This window comes from Trachinotus anak, unplaced genomic scaffold (assembly GCF_046630095.1).
Source record: "Trachinotus anak isolate AG129_WGS33_773 ecotype Australia unplaced genomic scaffold, CSIRO_AGI_Tana_v1 ptg000024l, whole genome shotgun sequence".
NCBI classification, from domain to species: domain Eukaryota; kingdom Metazoa; phylum Chordata; class Actinopteri; order Carangiformes; family Carangidae; genus Trachinotus; species Trachinotus anak.
In genome coordinates this window covers 6350320-6369153 of record NW_027273875.1, presented here as the reverse complement: position 1 = coordinate 6369153, position 18834 = coordinate 6350320, and the positions used below count along the sequence as shown (strand labels likewise).

Here is an 18834-nt window from a genome sequence, read left to right as displayed (position 1 = left end):
CAATTTCCACGTCAGTTTTATTCACAGACGCAAAATGGGCTCAAACAGACATCACAACATAAATTTGTTTTTTACCAAACGTAGGACATAAGCACATAACAGCTGGATATTTCAAAAGAAACACTGCACATGCACAAAAGTGGATGCTTAGTTTTGGAGGAGTCCTATAGGTTATAGGTAACAGTAGGAGGTTAACTGCTAGTGAATAAAATATCTGATACAGATCTATTTAATCCACTCAAGGTTATAAAATAATACTCCTAAAATATGTAGAAATAGAGCTTGAGTGTGTCATGTTGCAAATCTCCCATTAGTCTCCATGGCAGAGTTAACATACACGGTTCATTCATGGTTTGCATGAGTTTGAAGCACATACATAGCATATTATAAATTCGCACAAATTCTTATCATATTCACAATAAGTGATAGTATTTATAGTGTAATTATGGTGCCAAATAGTGCACATGGGGTGGGTAATATCCAGATCCCATGTTAAAACAATGCACAGGGCATGTTGGTGGGGATGTGTTAGGTACCAGTGAAACAAAAGCTACAATATGACCCAGCAACAGATTAATGTGTTTAAAGGCTTATGAGACACAAAAACACTGCATGGTTTGTAAAACTCTCAGACAGGAAAGACACCACAGCAACAACTATTTTATCTTTGCACACTCCATTCATGTTTCAGAGTAATTACCACAAATGTGTGCTTTCATGTATGTGATTGCCCATCCCAGTGATTTGTTAAAACCGGTTTGAACCAACTGAGTCGAATTGAACCTTCATTCAAAAATGAATGCATTACAATTAAATCAAAAATAACATACAATGCTGTTTGTATCTGCTGTAAAAACAGATATATGTAATATTTTTTATAACAACAATGAATGAAATATGAACGGAGTCGCCTGTAGTGATGAAGCTACAGAACATTATCACTTGAATTTGCAGCTCCACTCTTGCATTAGCTAGCGAGTCATGAGAAAGCAACAGCTCATTTTTCTGTTGTGGTTCCCTTTCACTGCTCTCATTGTGCTGTTTTTAGTCACGGCAAGCAGCTGCTTTCAGTGACAAAAGTTTGGGGAAAAAAAAACAAACAAACAAAACATTGTACGCAAAGTGCTGAGCACTAAATGACACAAAAACAAAGTTAGCAACTACCTGGTGAACCTGTGGAGCATGTAGCAGCTAAATAGAGATATTTCCTTCAAGAGTTGGTTGAGAGGTAAAACAGAGCTGAAAGACTCTAAATACTGGATTTAATTGGCCAGGTGGACAGAGACGGGACTACAAATGAATGATAATGTTGCTCTATAACTGCTGAACCTTTTGAATACTGCAGGGCAACTGTTTGCTATATCATCTTTAAGTGATATGTCTCTTCCTCCTAAACCATCCTTAATTGAAACCCTTCATATGATTCGTCGTTTTGACAAATCACAATGTATTATCAGATACATTTTTCAGCATCATTAAAGCTGTCCATATCTAGAGCCTCCAAGCAGCACGCCATCAGAAAGTGAACCCACTACAATCAAAAGCATCAAAATCAGAGTCTGCCACTTCAAAGTCAAAGCTGTTAAAGTGAGGGGAGTCGAGCGCAGGGCTGCAGGTGTGGTACGCTCCTGCTGGTCCCATGCCAGAGAAATCCGTGTTGAGTGGGAGGTCAGGAGCTTTGGCTTCCAGATTAGAGGGTGAGCATGCCCCTAGGTAACCCATAGCAGAGGAAGCAGCAGCCCCTCCCATCAGCAGATAAACCGCCCTCACCGCCTGGGCATTACTGATACTGCCATGACGCAGACACCCTACTGAGTGCACACTTCCTTTGTTATAATTTGCACGGGGAGAATTCCTGCCTGTTGGATCAAGGGGTTTGAAAAAAAAAAAAAGTTTTACAGATTGTACATTTTATTATTTACACAAACAAACATCAAACAAAAACCTCGTGAAAAAATAGCAATTTACAATTTGAAAATGTACCAATAAATTCTTGAGAGAAACAAGCACACAACCTAAACTCACCAGTTTCCCTTGGGGAGGTCATAGGCCCTGGGGAGGGTGCCTCTCTGTTGCTAACAGGTGGAGTTGCTGGATCTTTGTCTCCGATTTGCTCAGGCACCAGATCGTGGAGAGTAATGTGTGGTGGTGGTGGCACCTGATGTCTCTTACAAGGACTGAGGGGTGATGAAAGACTCTGTAGGAAATAAAATAAGAATGCTGAAAAATATGGATTCAATGATTAAAAGATAAAGAAATCTATAACTACTAAATTTATATACATTGAAGTGTGACGAGGCAAAAGAAAATGATTTTGCATGATTTTGTATACTAATGCTCATGCTAACAGCGTGCTAACAGCATGGCAGTTAGCATGCCTGAAAACTGTAGTAGTTTCTGAACTACTGTAGACGGAAATATCTGAAATACTATTAAATGGATTGTCATGAAATTTTATACAAACATTCATGGTCCCCAGAGGATGAATCCTACTGACTTAAATGATCCCCTGACTTTTCATCCTTTGACACAATCAGGTTAAAGTTTACAATGGGAAATATCTCGACATCTATAACATGTGTGGGAACAAAATTTTGTACCGACATTCATGGTTCCCTCATGATGTAACCCAACAACTCTGGTGATCGCCTGTCTTTTCCTCTAGTGCCACCATGAGGTCCACATTTGTGGTTTTGAGCAAAATGTTGCAACAATTAATGGATGGATTGCCATGAATTCCATGTTAGCATTTAACTGAAAACACTGCAGTGCCTGAGCAAAGTGTCACGGAGCCTACACATTCCCCATAACAACTGCATTAATAAATGTCTTATTAACTCACCTTTTTCACTTTCTTCAGCATATTCAGCCACTGACTGAAAAGAGATGAAAATGATTCTGTTATTACTCCCATGCAAATCATACATCCATAAATATATCAAATCAAGTCAATAGCAGTGAAATAACAGGAATGGAATGTGCAGTATTTGTGCCTCTCAGTCGCCAAAGCATTGCCAGCCCTCTCTCGCACACTTCCTGCTACACTATACTCAGTCGTTTTGTCAGCTGTGTGAGATGAGTGAGACAAGAGGCAGGAATGGAAAAAATGTAGTCTATTATAGGATATTTGGGGGGTAGGATTGTATATTTTTCTCTTTAAGATATGTAAATAGCAGAGGGGCCTTTATGGACATTATATGGTTATGTGTAATATGATTAAAGAAACAGTTCATCATTTTGGAAAAACACTTTTGAGCTTTCTCTCTGAAAGTTAGGTGAACGGGTTGATACCACTCTCTGATCTGTCCATTGAATATGAAGCCACAACCAAGTTAGCCTAGCTTAGCACAAAGACTAGAAACAGGGAAATGGCTAACCTGGCGCTGTTAAATGTTATGAAATCCACCAGAAGCGTCTCTAAAGACAATTGATAAGCTGGTTTAATTTGTTCAAGCATTTTGTGGAAGCCAATGTTTTTTCTAACTCTTCAGTGTAGCCTTGCTAGCTACTTCCTCTTTATGGTAAACTGAGCTTACTGGCTGTGGGAAGTAGGCTCATATATATATACAGAAGTGGTATCAATCTTTTCATCTCACTTTTGTCAAAAAAGAGTGAAAAAGCATATTTCTTGAAAATACTGTAAGTAGCTTAACTGGTGGTAATATTGTGAAACTGCATTAAAAAACTTTAATCCACGATCTAGAGACTATATCCATCTGCTGGAACGAGGCAAAGCAATTAACAGAGAAAGCACAGTGACCACAGGACCTGCAGTCTGCAGAGGTATCAGCCAACAGCAGCAGGTACTTATGCTGGGGAAGGATCAAAGCAAAGCAGCAATCCCTGCAGCCACCGGAGGGTAACTTAGGCAGGTCTAGGATCTCCTTGCCTTCCACAATTGCCTCACTGCTCTGCAACAGTACCAGCTGGTCTGGGGGAGATGATGCATCATGGCACACAAGGAGACTGCCTTCAGCTGTGAGCAGCAGAAACCTCTTCTTCCATTGTTTGAAGATAAATCCACCTGGATAAGAGGTAAGATAACAGGAAATGTGCTTGTGCTTGTTGGAGAAATGACTAGAATTGTAAAAAGCAATTCTAGTCATAAACACAAAACACCCAAAGCTTAGTGACAATATTAGGCATAGTCACAGTGATCATGACAGCAGTGCGAGCAGTGTACAGCTGGATTAAAGCATGAACACTCTGTCATTCTGTCATCCCCACAGATTAGAGGCAGTCAGATGGTTGGAGGATCAAGGGGCTGTGGATGTGTGGCTGGACCAATCAGACGATGTTGATCCGTGTGCACATGGTCTACCATAATCACATGCACATATCTGGATCTACTCATGGTATGTGCATACAGTAAAAACACATGGACACACTCTATTAAAGTACATAGAATTAAAAAAAACCAAGAGCTGATGAAAAAAGACGGAAGAGATTGCTGAGATTTAGTCTGGTGTGAGTGTATTTTTAGCTACAGCTTGAGATTATATTTTCATCAGGGTTTGCTACATGTCTGTGGTTACTGAGAGCAGACCATTTAATGCTCCATGTTTACTTTTGAAAAAAAGAAATACACACACACACACACACACACACATATATCACTCAATTATTAAATTTGTTGGTTTGTAATGGATGACGTGGAGGAGAGAATCATTGAATTATTTTCTCAAAACTGTACTTGGTCTCAAGACCATAGCTGACACTGTTAACAATATCATAACATGTTGTAATGTTGAACAAATCTATGAGTTTGGGGAAACATGGAGACACAAAATACATTTTTCATTCTACTTAACAATTATTTAATACCGTCATACATCCCAGATGCAGAATGCAGTTTAAATGATACAATGTTCATATTTTAACAGGAAAAATATTAATGAAGATCAGTATTTATGCTTGATGGTGAACAGACATCGAATTTGGAAATTACCATCAGAGACTTGACAACTGCAAAACTAGAAAAAATAGCTATTTAAAAGAGATTCAGGGATTTTTGATCACAGAATGTCACCACAGCTGTATGATGACTGCTCGGCAAAGGAGAGAATTAACTCACCATACATCCTGAGCATCCCACGGTGGATCCCCGAGATGTTCATGTTAGCAGACGATGTGTCCTGGTCTAACACAGGCTCAGAAAGAAATGTTTCAGGACAGGATGGGTGAAAAACATGAGGCTCAGTGTGAGATTTAATACTCAGCATTAATCCCCATTCAGCTTTAATACTCTACAGAACCACAGTTCAGCAGCTCGGTATGAAAATGGGCTGTTAAGTTACATACTGCTGCAGTGTGTGTAGAGGTACTGTGTAAAATGACTTATCAGCATCATTCAACTGTTTTTTGTTTAAACATTTCTCTTTAATATCAATTCAGTTTAACATACACAAAAGTAAAAGTTAATTTAAATCAGTCTCACTAAACCTCTTGGGCTGATATCCTCTGATTCAAATCCATACAGAAAACAGTCCCAGTATTCATTTTTTTCCTCCATATTTTACCCTTCAACAGTTCCACAGCAGTCATGAAAAGACGATTAGGTCATGTTGAGTCCTGTCCTGTGTAATTTAGTGTCTTGTCATCTGTAATCTTGCATATTTAAATGGCTGTTATCCAGTCAGAATACAACTATTAAAACAAACATTTATTGTTACATACTTAACTTAACTAGAAATTAAAATGTAAAAACCACATTTGTTTTGTTTTTGAATTTGTTAAAACAGATGTAGCTCGACTGTAGATAACCTTCTGTGACTTTCATTAATCAATGGAATTCATGTCACATTACAATGAAGTTTAAAAATGCAATTATTATCACAGTCTTGTTGCCTTGAAAAACAATAAATAGAATAATTTAAAATTAAAGATATAAGCTAGAGTATCTGAAGAAAACTAAACGGAGAAAAAAACACCCACTGAGACAAATAAATACGCTGAAGTGAAAGTGACACAATAATCACAAAAGAAATACATTATGATTTTCAATAACACTATTATTTGTATATAAAGACAGAAAGTGTAAAGGTAACTTCCCAGGGACTACATTCTGTTGTGCACTGATTGTGCTGATTGATGTACTGCTTAGACACTTTATCATATTCCCACATGAACAGTTTCATCCTCAACAAATTAAAAGTAATTTATGGAAATCCATTATGCCCTTAAACTGGTTAAAAAGACAACATCTGTATGCAATTTGATATAAAACTGCAATTTTGTGCCATGTGCTAAAGATGAGGTATTTTGTACTTAAAAATTGCTCTTCTTGGAAGTTTCCACAGTTTATAGTGATGTTCATGATGTAAATCATTGACATTTGTTTTGCATTTTTCATGACACAATCAATTTGTTGTGGGTTTTGTCAGGAATGATGGACACATAGCTGTTTAATAGTTGTCTAAACGTTTCCCTCTGTTATGTGTAAAGTACTTGTTGACTAGGAAAGTTGATCCTCATATTGTTTTCTGAAACAGTCTCCAGCAGGAAAGAAGTCCCAGCAACGCTCCTGGTACATCTTCCACACGTACGACTCCTAAAACAGAGTATGTAGGAACAGGGATTCAAAAGAGGAACTGAGAGGAGCAGACACTCGCTATTTGTCAGTGGGAATCCTGATAATAAAACAAAACAGCACTTAAAAACTGTGAATAAACAATTCAGACCGACCTGCCCAGTGTGCTCTGTCTCATCTTTGTTGATAAGGTACATTAAGAAGAACCTGAAAAAGACTCTCATGTTAATATTTTCTCATTTGTACATGCACAAACTCACATAATGAACATGCACACACTGTAACACTGTAGGAAGTACTTACATGTAATTGGCCAGGTTGTGTTCATCAAAAGTGTGGGTCTCAAAGCCATGTGGTGTTGTGTCAAAGTAGTCACTTCCAATGCCACATATGAAGCACTTTGTCTGCACAAAAATCAGTGATGAGAATTAAAGGCATGTTGTGCATACATAGGGTAAAAGTGTCAACTTCAAGTGTTATACCTCCATGTCTTCCTTGACCTGCTCTTGTTGGTCTCTGAGTTCTCCAAAGGCATCAATGATCAGACCTACAGTATTTGTACAGTAACATTAATAATCATTGGAGTTGTTAATGAAATGAGTGTCAAACATAAATTAAAAATTTCCTTATTTATGAGTTCACTCCATTGTTAGAACCCAATGACATGGCATTTGACAAAAGGGTTTTCCAGGCCAGCATTGTCTTTACCCTGGATAATAGCCAGCAGGATGACAATGACGAAGAAGAAGAAGGTTATATCAAAGACCACTCGATAAAGCTCGTATTCGTCTCCAGCAGGATCCTCGATCTCATCTCCAATGCCTCCACCAGCTCGCACACCCACGTACATGTGGAACAAGTAACACTGTGAAGTAAAGAAAATACACATCATTAGTGAAGTGGTTCAGGCATGAATATAGCAATGTGCACTTTTTTTTTTTAGATCAACAACAACGTACAGTCATCATGTCATCACATTTCATATCTGGTTCATCTTCATCCTCACTCTTGTTGTAAAACTTTCGGAAGAAATTGAAGGCAACCACAGTGTAAAGGTACACCACCACCGCCAACAAGCCCACTGTCATCATGAGCTAGCAGAAACAAGGGAGGGAAACAGAGTTAGTACATTCAAACTGAAGTAAAATCAAAACTACTGAATTTCTTCTGCACTTGCCTGTTTGCCATTGTGTGTGACTGAGGACAGGATAGTGCGCAGAGTCTTGACACCCATGGCAATATCCAGCAAGTGACAGGCGAAGAAGAAGTTGTTGTAATGCCCAAGCAAAGACATTATCGTGTACCAACAGAGATAAAGGAAAGTCTACAAAGAGATAACAAGGAAGGTTCTTAGTATAGTATAGTAAAGTATGATGTGAAATAGTATAGAATATTGTGCAATACACATTTAAATATAGGTTTGCTTACGCCGTCTGTGAACACAACACCAAATTTCCAGATCTGGTACTTGATGTCAATGGAAGTCACCCTAAAAAGATTAAATATTGGTTGATATCCATTTTAAATTCTAGGTTTCAATTTTGAGGAGCAATGTCTAACGTGCCTTATTGCACATCTTTATTGTACCATACCATGCAAACACAGAGTTGTCTGGTTCTTCCTGTTTCTTCTCATGTTGTTGACTCACATCCAGGGAGGCTAAATCAACACCCAGGAGTTCAGCAATTCTTTCTCTGCCATAAATGTCTCCGTACTTATCCAGAACCTGGACACAGACATTACATTACACATTAACATGCTCTACAGATTCCACTTAAAACCACCAATATCAAAAACAACTCACCTTTCGTTTAACAAATTTATCCCAATAGTTGTTTGGGAAAGACCTGTGAAAAAAGGGACATCATTTATTAATATATAATTTAATGCTATTTGTATTGGAATTGGAAGTAGTTTTCTTGACACTATTAAGAAGCATCTATTAGGAAACAAATGATTTATTTATCCACATACGGTGTATTAAGGACCAGTCGGTCCCACTGGCCCTTGATGTCATCATCCTCAGGCTGCTCAGTGATATAGAGACCATCAAACTCCAACTTTCTTGCAAGTTCTTTCTCCCTTTTAAAGATTACCAGTGGAATCTGACAAACACAGTTGCAAATACTGTTTAACTGAGGTATGTGACAAGGAAATGTTTTTGAATCAGTTTCTGGTATAAGGCAGAACATGGTTCAGTGCAACAGGTTTTTTTTTAATCTGAACAAAATCTGACTTGACATGTTTGCATCACAGCTTTGCATGCAAAGTGTCAAATTCTACACACTAAATCAGCTTTTTTTCACTGCATGCCCATCATACCTTGAGACAGTTGTATCCGATGATGCAGATGAAGGAGATGACTGTGTGCAGGATGGCAATGAAGGCCAAGGTAGGCTGCATGTAGCCAGTGCTCTCCTCTAAATAGTAATAAACTGGCACGTCTTCTTCGTCCTCATCCCCTTCATTCATCCCAGATCCCTCAGCTTCTTCCCCTGAACCTTCAAACAACCCAGAGCCTTCGAACAGCCCGCTTCCCTCCGACAGTCCAGATCCTTCCATCTCTTCACCCTCAGGCGGGGTGTCAGACACCTAAACACAATGAAGAAATGTAGTGAACGAACAACTTGGTACTTTATATGACTGAACCGCAGACAGTTCACACACATATATAGGTATGGCCTTTGATGCAAGCATGTAACCTGAAAGTAAAAGACTTTTCATCATTCAAGTGCAAAATTATTATTTTACCTTGTAGAATAGCAGAATGAAGTTCAGGGCAAATGCAAGAAACAGAGCCAAAAAACGCAGGTTGTAGAAGTTTCTGGAGAGGTAGTTCTACAAAAGAGAGATAAATATTTTTCAACCAATTAGTGAGTTGGCAAGTGGAAAGTGACATTGAAATTACATAAGTAAGTCAATTCTAGCAGTTATGTCACCATAAATTTATTTCTTTGGGTTTCCAGCTCAGTCCAGATTTGAAAACCGCCTTCGTTTTTCAGCTTCTTTTCTTTTTTCTTTGCAGATTTCTTTGGTTCTTCTGGCTGTTCTTCCACTTTGCTCTGGGATTCTTTCTCTGCTTTCTCTCCAGTTTCAACACTGAAACACAAACACAGTGGTTTTTTTTCTCTGTTCCGTCAACATCTAAATCATGATGGTGCAGTATTTTGGAAGTTAGCACAAGTAACTGCTGCATGGAAATAATCCAAGGCAAGCACCAAAGCTATGAATTCAGATCATCCCAAATTGTTTGAGTGAAATATTATTTTCTACACTATACTTTGGTATTGGCTTAAAAGTCTAGTCTGTTATTTACAATAATGACAGAGAGGAGATATGTTGAAAGCATATAATGTAGATGTGAAAAACACTTCAAATTTCTTACTCAGCCTTTTCAGGCTCTGGAGGAGGCTCCTCTACAGGAACAGGTTCAGGTGGCTTCTGGCTAGCATCAGTCTCTTCAGGTGGCTGTAAAGACACAAAAACACAAATCATAGCCATAAAGAAATTAGGCTTCTTTTATTTTGATCCTTTTTGTTTGATAAGTAGAGTGTACAAGACTGGATTTTTTTCTGTCTTACTTTTTGGGAGATGTTCTCGATTTCTAACCTCTGAGAAACTGGATTGATAACTAACATGAGAATTAGCTAATACTTACACACATTTTTATTTACCTAACATGCAAAACAACTCACCATTTTTCTCTTTGTTATGGGAGTTCCTTCTGGAGTTGGAGGTTCAACAGGGGCCTCTACACCCATGTCTCCAAGTCCACCTGGAGCATCAATACCCGGTATCCTCCCACCCTCTTTTTCCTGGGTATCCTCCTCTTCCTCCTCTCCACTCCCAGTCTCTCCGGTGTCTGTTACCCCTCCAGTGTCTTGCTCTTCCCCTGTCCCTTGCTCCCCTGGTCCATCTCCATGCACATCATCCTGTGTGGGATCTGGCATGCTTGCTAAAATCTCAGTCACTGTGATATTTTTAGCTCCCTCCACTAAGCCACCTCCAAACAGTGTTTGCCAGATGATCATAAAGAAGCCTTTGCACACATTGTAAATGAAGTGTAGTATACCCATTAGGATGGTCCAGAAAAAAGTGGACAAAGCCACTACAATTTCCTTGAGGGTCATCTTTCGAACTCTGCGGTACTGTCTGCGAAGGTTACGGAAGGTGAAAATGCTGAAGAAGCTTAACATGCTGTTTATAAAGTCTGCAAATGCAGAGCTTGACTCAGGCTGCCCTTCTTCTCCATTACTATCCTCATCACCTCCTCCATTTGCTCCCCCTCCAGCTCCTGCCTCACCTCCACCTTCATCTCCTTCGTCATCTTCCTCTCCCTTTTCCTCTTCCTCCTGCTCTGAAATTTGTGAGGCTATATTCATCTCAAAGATGGTGTCTTCACAGAAGTTGACAAACATCTCCATTTTCTCTGACTCACCGCCCTCATTAACAACATCGAAGATAAACTGTCGTTTGGACTCTCTGACCTGGGGCATCTCCCATTGTCTGCGGTTTACTTCACTGATTTCAAAGTAGATGCGCTCAATCTTTCTGCTGGCGCCCATTATTTCAATACGGCCCAGGAAGGGGCGGAAGTAGTTCAGCACACTCTCTGCTTGCTCTAGGAAGTTCTGTAGCCGGGTGTCATGGGGGACATGCTCAGACAGGTTGGTGAGCAGCACTGCGATGTTGAAGCCAATGTCCTTGGCAGGTTCCTGGAAGCGACTGGCAAACTCCTCATAGTTGATCATGTCATTCTCATCTGCCTCTGAGCAGGACAAAAGAAACTGGATCTCAGAGGGGGAGTACTGTTTCTGACTGTCCATGGCCTTCTGGAAGTCTTTCTTGGAGATCAGTCCTCGAGGATCCGTGACATAATCACGGAAAGCATCTGAAGCCACAATGTCTTTCAGTTTGAGGAACATGTCAAAGAACTTGAGGATCATCTCCACGTTGCTGGAGGACTCTACCAACATGTCTACCATCTGGCGGGCAATTGTACCATTTACCACGTTTCCTGAATAATACAGAGTAAAATTCAAATAGAGGTTTGAACAGGAGAAGATGAGAAGTAATGAAAACTGTTGGACATAAAACAACAGATAAAAACTCTTTACCCTCTAACAGTGAGAGCAACATAACAACCATGTCTTTCTGTAGGTCAAGAAGCTCCTTCAGCAAACCAATCTGGCTGGAGTCCTGTGATCATAAAAAGATGCACAAGATCGTACAGTAATGACAATAGATTATAAATCATTTTAAAATATTAGGGGCTCACATAGATTTATAGAGATGCAATAGTCATTGGTGAAGTGGAAAACACAAGTGAAAAGTGTCAAGAGTTATCACACAACATTATTTTAACATCCAATATAGTAACTCAAATACTTGTTATGATGAGGTTTACATTCAGAATAATGTGTGGTGAAAACACTCACATTCACAACAAAGAGGGTGCTGCAAAAAGAAGTTAATTAACAAACCCTCATGCTAAGAGAATTTCTCAAAATTTTAAATAGTTTTAAGAAACCTTGAATGTCAAAATGTAAACATAACCAATCTCCTCCAGCTTTCCATAAATTCTGGTTTCAGCGCATGTTAGTTAGTTATTCCTGTCTGAATACTGATTAAATCTTAATAGCTGAACCCATCAATAAAGGTTACATCTACAACAATGTTGTCTCTGCCTGTGCAATGAAAAAGTCTACAGGTTTTCACTGTAAACAAACACTATAGCACCCGCTAATTCATTATTCAATTAATTATTCCTTTATCCAGAGAAACAGAGAAACTGTGCTGATGTTATCTGAAGTGATACCAGAATACTTTTTGATGCCACTGGCCGATCTTATTCTCTTCATGTGGTTTATTTTTGGACCTGAATAACTGCATCCTAAATATGCCATGGATTGCTATGAACATTAACAGAGTTTCAGTTGGACGAGAAACTGAATTTCATGACATACATATACTAATAGTATATTAATGCTTAAATAGTGTTTTAGCCAAAGCAACACAGAAGCCACAAAGCATCACACCACAAATGAACACCATATTCCTTCAGGTTAATTATTAGTGAATGACAATGGCTACAGAATTGTAACCCCTGTTAAATATGTACACACATAGTGGATGTCACATTAAAATGTATATTCCAACACCAAATAATCTCATATTAAAGTGTATACTCCAACAGTGGAGGTTAAAAGTCAGTCCCTCTCTCAGGATGTTTTGTAGTCAACTGCTTCTTTGTTATGAATTCACTGATTCAACAAAAACCATGTTGGTTTTTAATCACAATATTGCTGATTTTAAAATTCTTGGAGATATAAAATAGCAGTAATTGCTTAACAAGGCAAGATGCTTTATATTTAGGAGAATATTAGTGTGTCTGGAAATTTACATTCAGTATGTTATTCCTGTGGCCTAATTTGGTACAGAATGCTTAATGCCTCATGGTTTTACTCAAGTGTTTAGAAAAAGACATGCTGACCTGATAAAAATAATGTACTGTTCAACCTTGTGATGTAGAATCTCTTTGTGTGTGTTTTCTTGAATAATGATTTCTCCATTTTGATTTCACATTTATTATACAGTAATTGCATTGGGATTTAGCTACAGTAGTGTGCAACAACAGAGTGGGGAAAGGTTTGGGTCTCATAGAATACATTCTTCTCTTATTTCTGATTCATGAGACACAAATTAATATTTACCTGCTTTTTTAAAATGCTGAACTTCAGTTTTACACTCCTCAAATCAAAAATGAAATTCAACATCATGACAAATTCCGGCTAAAAGGCACAAGTGGTAGTTTCAGGGAGAAAAACACATTCCTCAGTGTATTTAAAAAGGTCATACAGTACATGTGGTTTAATGACCCGTGGTACATAAACATTTTAGATTAGATTTAAGTTACTTGAAATTACTTAAAATGATCTAATGTAGCGATTTCAAAAGAGGCCTTTTAACATCTCTCAAAAATATAAGCAATTTTATGCATTTGATCAAATGAATTGAAAAAGCTTTATGTTGGTTGAAGTGACATGGGATGTGGTTGTTGTAACTTCAGATTAACTGAACAAGGTGCTGAAGTATCTGCCTTTAAAAAACTCAGCTTCTGTCTTGTGCTCAGGTTTGTTTGGAAAGATACACAGCTCAGCTCTAAAACAGCATCTAAAGCATCAAAATGAAAAAGACTCAACTGTTTTTCATGGGGATGGGACTGGGGGTGGAGTTTGTCATTGCTTATATGAGCTGATGGCAGCCATGACAGACAGCCTTTCACAATAAAACTTCCTTTGGGCTAACGAGGCAGAAATATACTACTGTTGACATTTGTGCATCACTGTAAACTGTTTAAATGGATGGATTGTACAAATACAGCTAATTTGCATCAGTTAGGTTTTGTTAGCCTAACAAAATCTGACTAACACAAATTAGCTGTGTTTGTCCAACTCTGACTGATTTAAAGGAGGAGAAATAGCTAATGTTAACAGATGTCCTCAAGGTAGATAGCTAGACTTGAAGGCCTGAATGTGAGACCCTAGGACCAAAGGATTTTGCAGTGCATTAAGTTACTTCTAATGACAGTCAGCGATCACTGTCATCTTTATTCTGATGACATAACATTGTGCTACATGTCAGATTTAATGTGAGTGTCCTTTTGTGCTTGTATGTATTTAGTCTTTGGCATAAAGTTAGTGCTTTAGTAGCACTAACTTTACTGATTTGGTCAGTGACAATATGGTAAGTCAGTGTTGTCAGTTCCCTTTGTAATTCCATAAGCTTTGCTTGTGCATGTACTGAACACCTCTAATTGACAATACAAATACCAATATGTATCGTATTTCACTTTTTTGTTTGTCTCTTTCATAATATACAAACCCCTAATTATCACATGTTTAAAAACAGGTGGATATAAAACAACCTGATGAGGGAAACCAACACTGAATAAATTACAAACTAGTAAACACAATATCACATCAATAGATAAATAAAATGGATACATACTTTACCCTGCATTGACCATGTGGAAGACAGTTTAAATAATGAATAAATCATTCAGTTGATAAACAATTAAAAACATTATTACATTTTTAAATACTGTTGTGTATGACACATATTTTCTTTCATTACACAGTAAAACAATATTTGGGCTGGTATCAGTTTACTCACTAAAAGCCCTATTTGAACAGCACATGGGCAACAACAACTGTAAGGTGGTAGGTCTTGAATGTGAGCGTTTCCAAACGCCCCAGCTATTTTGGATCATGTCGGTGCAGCAGTGCACAGTGCAAAAGGGCCAGCTGAGGTGGCACATACTGTAAACCAGAAGTGTGGTAATTTATAAATTCAGTCTTAGCCAGTCACATCACTGGTCACACCATGTTGAAACAGCTCTACCAATCACAGTGACTCAGCAAATGGAAAGAGGCTTCTCCAGGAAATCGAGTTGGTGGCATGACCTGAACACACAGCACCTCAAATCTGCAGCCAGATTAGGAAGGTGTGTGTGGGTTTTTATTTAGTGCAATGATGATCAAACACTATTTCAGTTTTAGATCTACTCTATCTTATGTCATAAATGCTCACACAATATTGTAAAATATGAATGTGTGTCAATCATACATTGGGCCCTATTTTAACAATCTAAGTGCATGGTCTTAAAATATTGTATGGTATAATATGGTATTAAAATAATAAATAATAAACAGTGAATACTGTGCCATTGACTTTAGACCAGGTTTTTGCTGGTCACTGCCTCAAGATAGCAATGCACCAACAACGTGCCTGACCATACTTCTTTCTAAGACCAACACGCCCTTGTTGTGCTCAGATGGGCGCAAGTGCATTTGCTATTTAAACAACTTGAACACTGGACAGGAAAATGACAACTGCGTTGCTCTGAAACTCCAAAGACACTTGCATTGTTCTTGGCAGCACTCTCTGCCAGGTGTAAGATAGATATTCAGTTTGTTGTTGTTGATGAAAATACCAAAGTGGCAGCAGATGTTGAGAAACAGACATGGCTCTGAGCCCAAAGTCTACGACACATTTTCTACCAATATAAAACAACAGACTTTGTGCCGACTCATTTGAATGAACCTCCCACCTGTTTGGACCTCTCTTCCCACCTGTGCACTGTGCGCTCTGCTTTGGCACCAACGTACCACACTGAGTCTCAAGTTCAGCAAATTACCAAACTGTCAGAGAGCTGCTTGTGCTGGTCATTGCGCCACCAAGAAAGTAGGGCCCTAAATAATAAATCACATCTTTTACATACGGTCTTATAATTAGAGTTTACTTTTTGGAATTACTCATTAAAAATATCCCCTGTTCACTGGTGTACCATAGAATTTAAATATGCTTACTGCAAAACAGAACAGCCAATAATGTGTGAGAATATCAGGTCAAAAAGGGCAGCGCATGGGAAAGTAATTTTGTGTTAGGTGCATCTTATGTGTTAGAGTATGCTGGGCTGGGACCTTAAAGAAGTATTTATGGCTTGGCTCTTAACATGAATGTATGATTAAAGGGTTATGCATGCAAACACTTTACTAATGATAAAGGTGTGCTATTAGCCTCAGTCATCCACAGAGGATGACAGCAATATATAGAGTGGAAAAGTCATGTGATTTCTCTCTGTGACCTTTCATTTGTATCATTAAAGTTGCACCATATAGTCTGATATCAATGTGATTCCACACTTTTGGTCATGTTGGTTTGATTTATTTTTTCATAATTAACTACATATTTTTTAATCCACAATAAGTAAATGGTATAGAACTGCCTAAAGAAGGTTATTTGATAATGTGTAAAACATGAAATGCATATTTGAAGGCCTTAGACTTCATAGAAGGAAAAGCACAGGTGATACTAATAACATTAATATTGTCTCTGTTCTATTCAAGTGTCCCGCTAAGCCATGACAGTGTGACAGTGGGGCAGCATGCACAATACTAGGACCCTGAAAATGAAGCAGCAAAATGGGATGCGGCCATCATTAATGTTAACTTTTACACCTGTGATCTTCCTACTGTGACTTGTCAAAATGTCTTCTGTGAAAAAGGCCTCCACTCAGAATTAATGTGAATGTGAGAAACCACTTTGAAACCAGTCCATACAGTACGTACAAATCAATGGTGGAAATCCAAAGTGACTTTACTCTCTAAATGTAATATTCAGGTGTACTATATGCAGTATATAAAGTTTAAATAAAATTAAACAAAAGTTTGCAGGCTTGTGGCAACATGCACATGTAAGGAGCTGCTGTATATATATATTTGTACCCAGTAGAGGTAAAGTCCACTGAAATCAACAGAAAGATATTCCTTAAGGCTTGGTAATGATGGAGTGATTTAGTAACTACTGTAGCATAATGCACAATAAGTGCTATGTTAACCCTCACTTTTCTGACTCACAATAACTACAGAGAAACAAAAAATCAGCCCCAGTGCACAATTGAGGTAACACTTGGCTCTAAAGAACATCCCACCTTTCATAGTTACCAGCAATTTCTGTCATGGTCACTGAAAATAAAATATGTCATGAATTCAAAGTTGTATAACAGATTTTATCTGCCAATATTGATTATATAATTGTACATTTGAGGTCAGGGAGCTCAGTCCATACCTTTGGTTGCAGAAAGGCAACACCAAGTTTGTGTTACCTTTATTTTATATGTTTGCAGCAAATAAATATTGTTCTTTAGGAAGGTATAATCAATTGATTGGTTTGTGCGTACCTGTGCCAGCTTCATCATCATGTGGGCAAAGACATGAAGGAACCCCACAATAGCATCCCACAGCCTGCTGTGGGCCAGGGACTGCTGGTTGCCAGTGCATGGGCCCTGAAGAGAGAAACTGTGTTACACACACAACAAACAACCAGCTAATGTAAATACCTGATTTGTTCAAATTTTACCTGAATATATTCAGTTAGACTGTTGAAAATCTGTTTTGCCACAGTCATAGCTTTGGAGAAATTCTTTTTGCCTGGTTCATCAATGACATCCTTCCCAGAGTAATACCAGTAGAAATCACTGATAGACTCCTTGATTGAAAAAAGAAAAAGTAAGTAGAATCTTCCGTAAAAATAATTTTAGTTTTTAAAAATAAAAGTTTTTATCAGTGTAAAAGTCCTAATTTTGCATATATGTAAATCTTTTCTTAATTTAAAATACCACACACAAAGTACTTGCAATCTTGTGATCATGTGACTTGGGATTTTTGAACAACTGAATAAAAAGCCTTTGGAAACTATAAAATGACTTAAATTCCATAAAGTTGTATAGTAAAGTTGAAGTGCACATCCAATCAACCAGTACCACTCCCCATTAGAAGTGTAGTTTTTGTGACAAAATAATCCCCAACCAATCCCCAGCCTTTTTACTTCAAACTTGAAATTTTATCTATATTAATTTCACTCTTTAGTAAGCAGCACCTGGAGTCGGAGAAGGTAATCTACGGTACAGATGATGATGTTGATGGTAGTTGTGCTGCCTGTCTGCGTCCGCAAATAGTTCTGAAAATCTGCAGCAAAATACAGATCATAATGATCATGATGATCATGAAAAGCAGTAACGTTTGATAGTGTTTGCATAGGTGACATTGGTTTGAATTTAATTTTAACTCTCATTTAAACACGAGTCTTTCTCACCATTATTGTGACCCTCACAAAGCAGCTGCAAGAAACGGAAGAGGTCACAGGTGAACTCATCATCGGCCATCACTTTCTCATCTACAAAAAAAAAAGAAAAAGAATTGAATCAAAGTGTTCAATTACATCCTATAAGTGGGTTGAGATCAGACTAAATACCATTATAAAAGGGCTTACTGGTAATTACTTAAACAGTTTGCCTGTTTAGCGCTGATGGGAAACAAAATTCATTTCTCGACTTACCATCATCTCTCAATGGATTTTAGTATGAGACATTGCAGTAAGCACTTGTGACTGAGTGTTGTGTTTTTACTATAAATTCAAGAATAAGTCACACTAAACTATATAAATAATATTAATAGAAGAAATACAAATCTCTAATATGCAATCAAATGCCAAACAACAGGAGGCATCAGCATCACATGCATATGGTTAAAGTACAAACAAGTTGCAGTGAAAAATTAGCACAGTAATAGACAAACACAATAACAACAGGTATACACTAAGTAGACAATAAAAATAGACTGTTGTACAGAAAGAAAGACAATATTAAAGTTAAAACATCGCAGTACTTGGGGGTGAACTGGTCATCTGGAGCTTTACTTTTTTAGTGTGCCAACCCATAAATAAAATAAATAAATACAATA

The 18834-nt window shown here is 38.0% G+C and overlaps 2 protein-coding genes across 2 annotated transcripts in view; both read right to left on the bottom strand.

The window, feature by feature from the left end:
• Positions 1 to 5224, bottom strand: LOC139607794 (uncharacterized). Its single transcript, XM_071461009.1, has 5 exons — positions 5075 to 5224; positions 3769 to 4024; positions 2843 to 2876; positions 2026 to 2197; positions 1 to 1859 (listed from the first exon to the last, which is right to left on the bottom strand). Exons 1-5 carry the CDS (start codon positions 5220 to 5222, stop codon positions 1516 to 1518), a joined length of 954 nt encoding a protein of 317 aa, XP_071317110.1. The 5' UTR covers positions 5223 to 5224; the 3' UTR covers positions 1 to 1515.
• Positions 5225 to 5357: 133 nt separating this feature from the next.
• The window catches only part of LOC139607789 (ryanodine receptor 1-like), a 49679-nt gene continuing 36202 nt past the window's right edge, over positions 5358 to 18834 (bottom strand). The window contains exons 87-107 of the mRNA XM_071460995.1: positions 18188 to 18268; positions 17972 to 18060; positions 17453 to 17581; positions 17274 to 17378; positions 11647 to 11728; positions 10225 to 11546; positions 9915 to 9997; positions 9469 to 9628; positions 9281 to 9367; positions 8852 to 9121; positions 8504 to 8634; positions 8334 to 8376; positions 8122 to 8255; positions 7958 to 8018; positions 7707 to 7853; positions 7489 to 7623; positions 7238 to 7394; positions 7012 to 7076; positions 6833 to 6933; positions 6685 to 6736; positions 5358 to 6550 (exon numbers count right to left, since the gene is read on the bottom strand). Coding sequence (XP_071317096.1) covers positions 6455 to 6550; positions 6685 to 6736; positions 6833 to 6933; positions 7012 to 7076; positions 7238 to 7394; positions 7489 to 7623; positions 7707 to 7853; positions 7958 to 8018; positions 8122 to 8255; positions 8334 to 8376; positions 8504 to 8634; positions 8852 to 9121; positions 9281 to 9367; positions 9469 to 9628; positions 9915 to 9997; positions 10225 to 11546; positions 11647 to 11728; positions 17274 to 17378; positions 17453 to 17581; positions 17972 to 18060; positions 18188 to 18268 — 3530 coding nt within the window. The 3' untranslated portion in view covers positions 5358 to 6454. The remainder of the gene's footprint in view (positions 6551 to 6684; positions 6737 to 6832; positions 6934 to 7011; positions 7077 to 7237; positions 7395 to 7488; positions 7624 to 7706; positions 7854 to 7957; positions 8019 to 8121; positions 8256 to 8333; positions 8377 to 8503; positions 8635 to 8851; positions 9122 to 9280; positions 9368 to 9468; positions 9629 to 9914; positions 9998 to 10224; positions 11547 to 11646; positions 11729 to 17273; positions 17379 to 17452; positions 17582 to 17971; positions 18061 to 18187; positions 18269 to 18834) is intronic.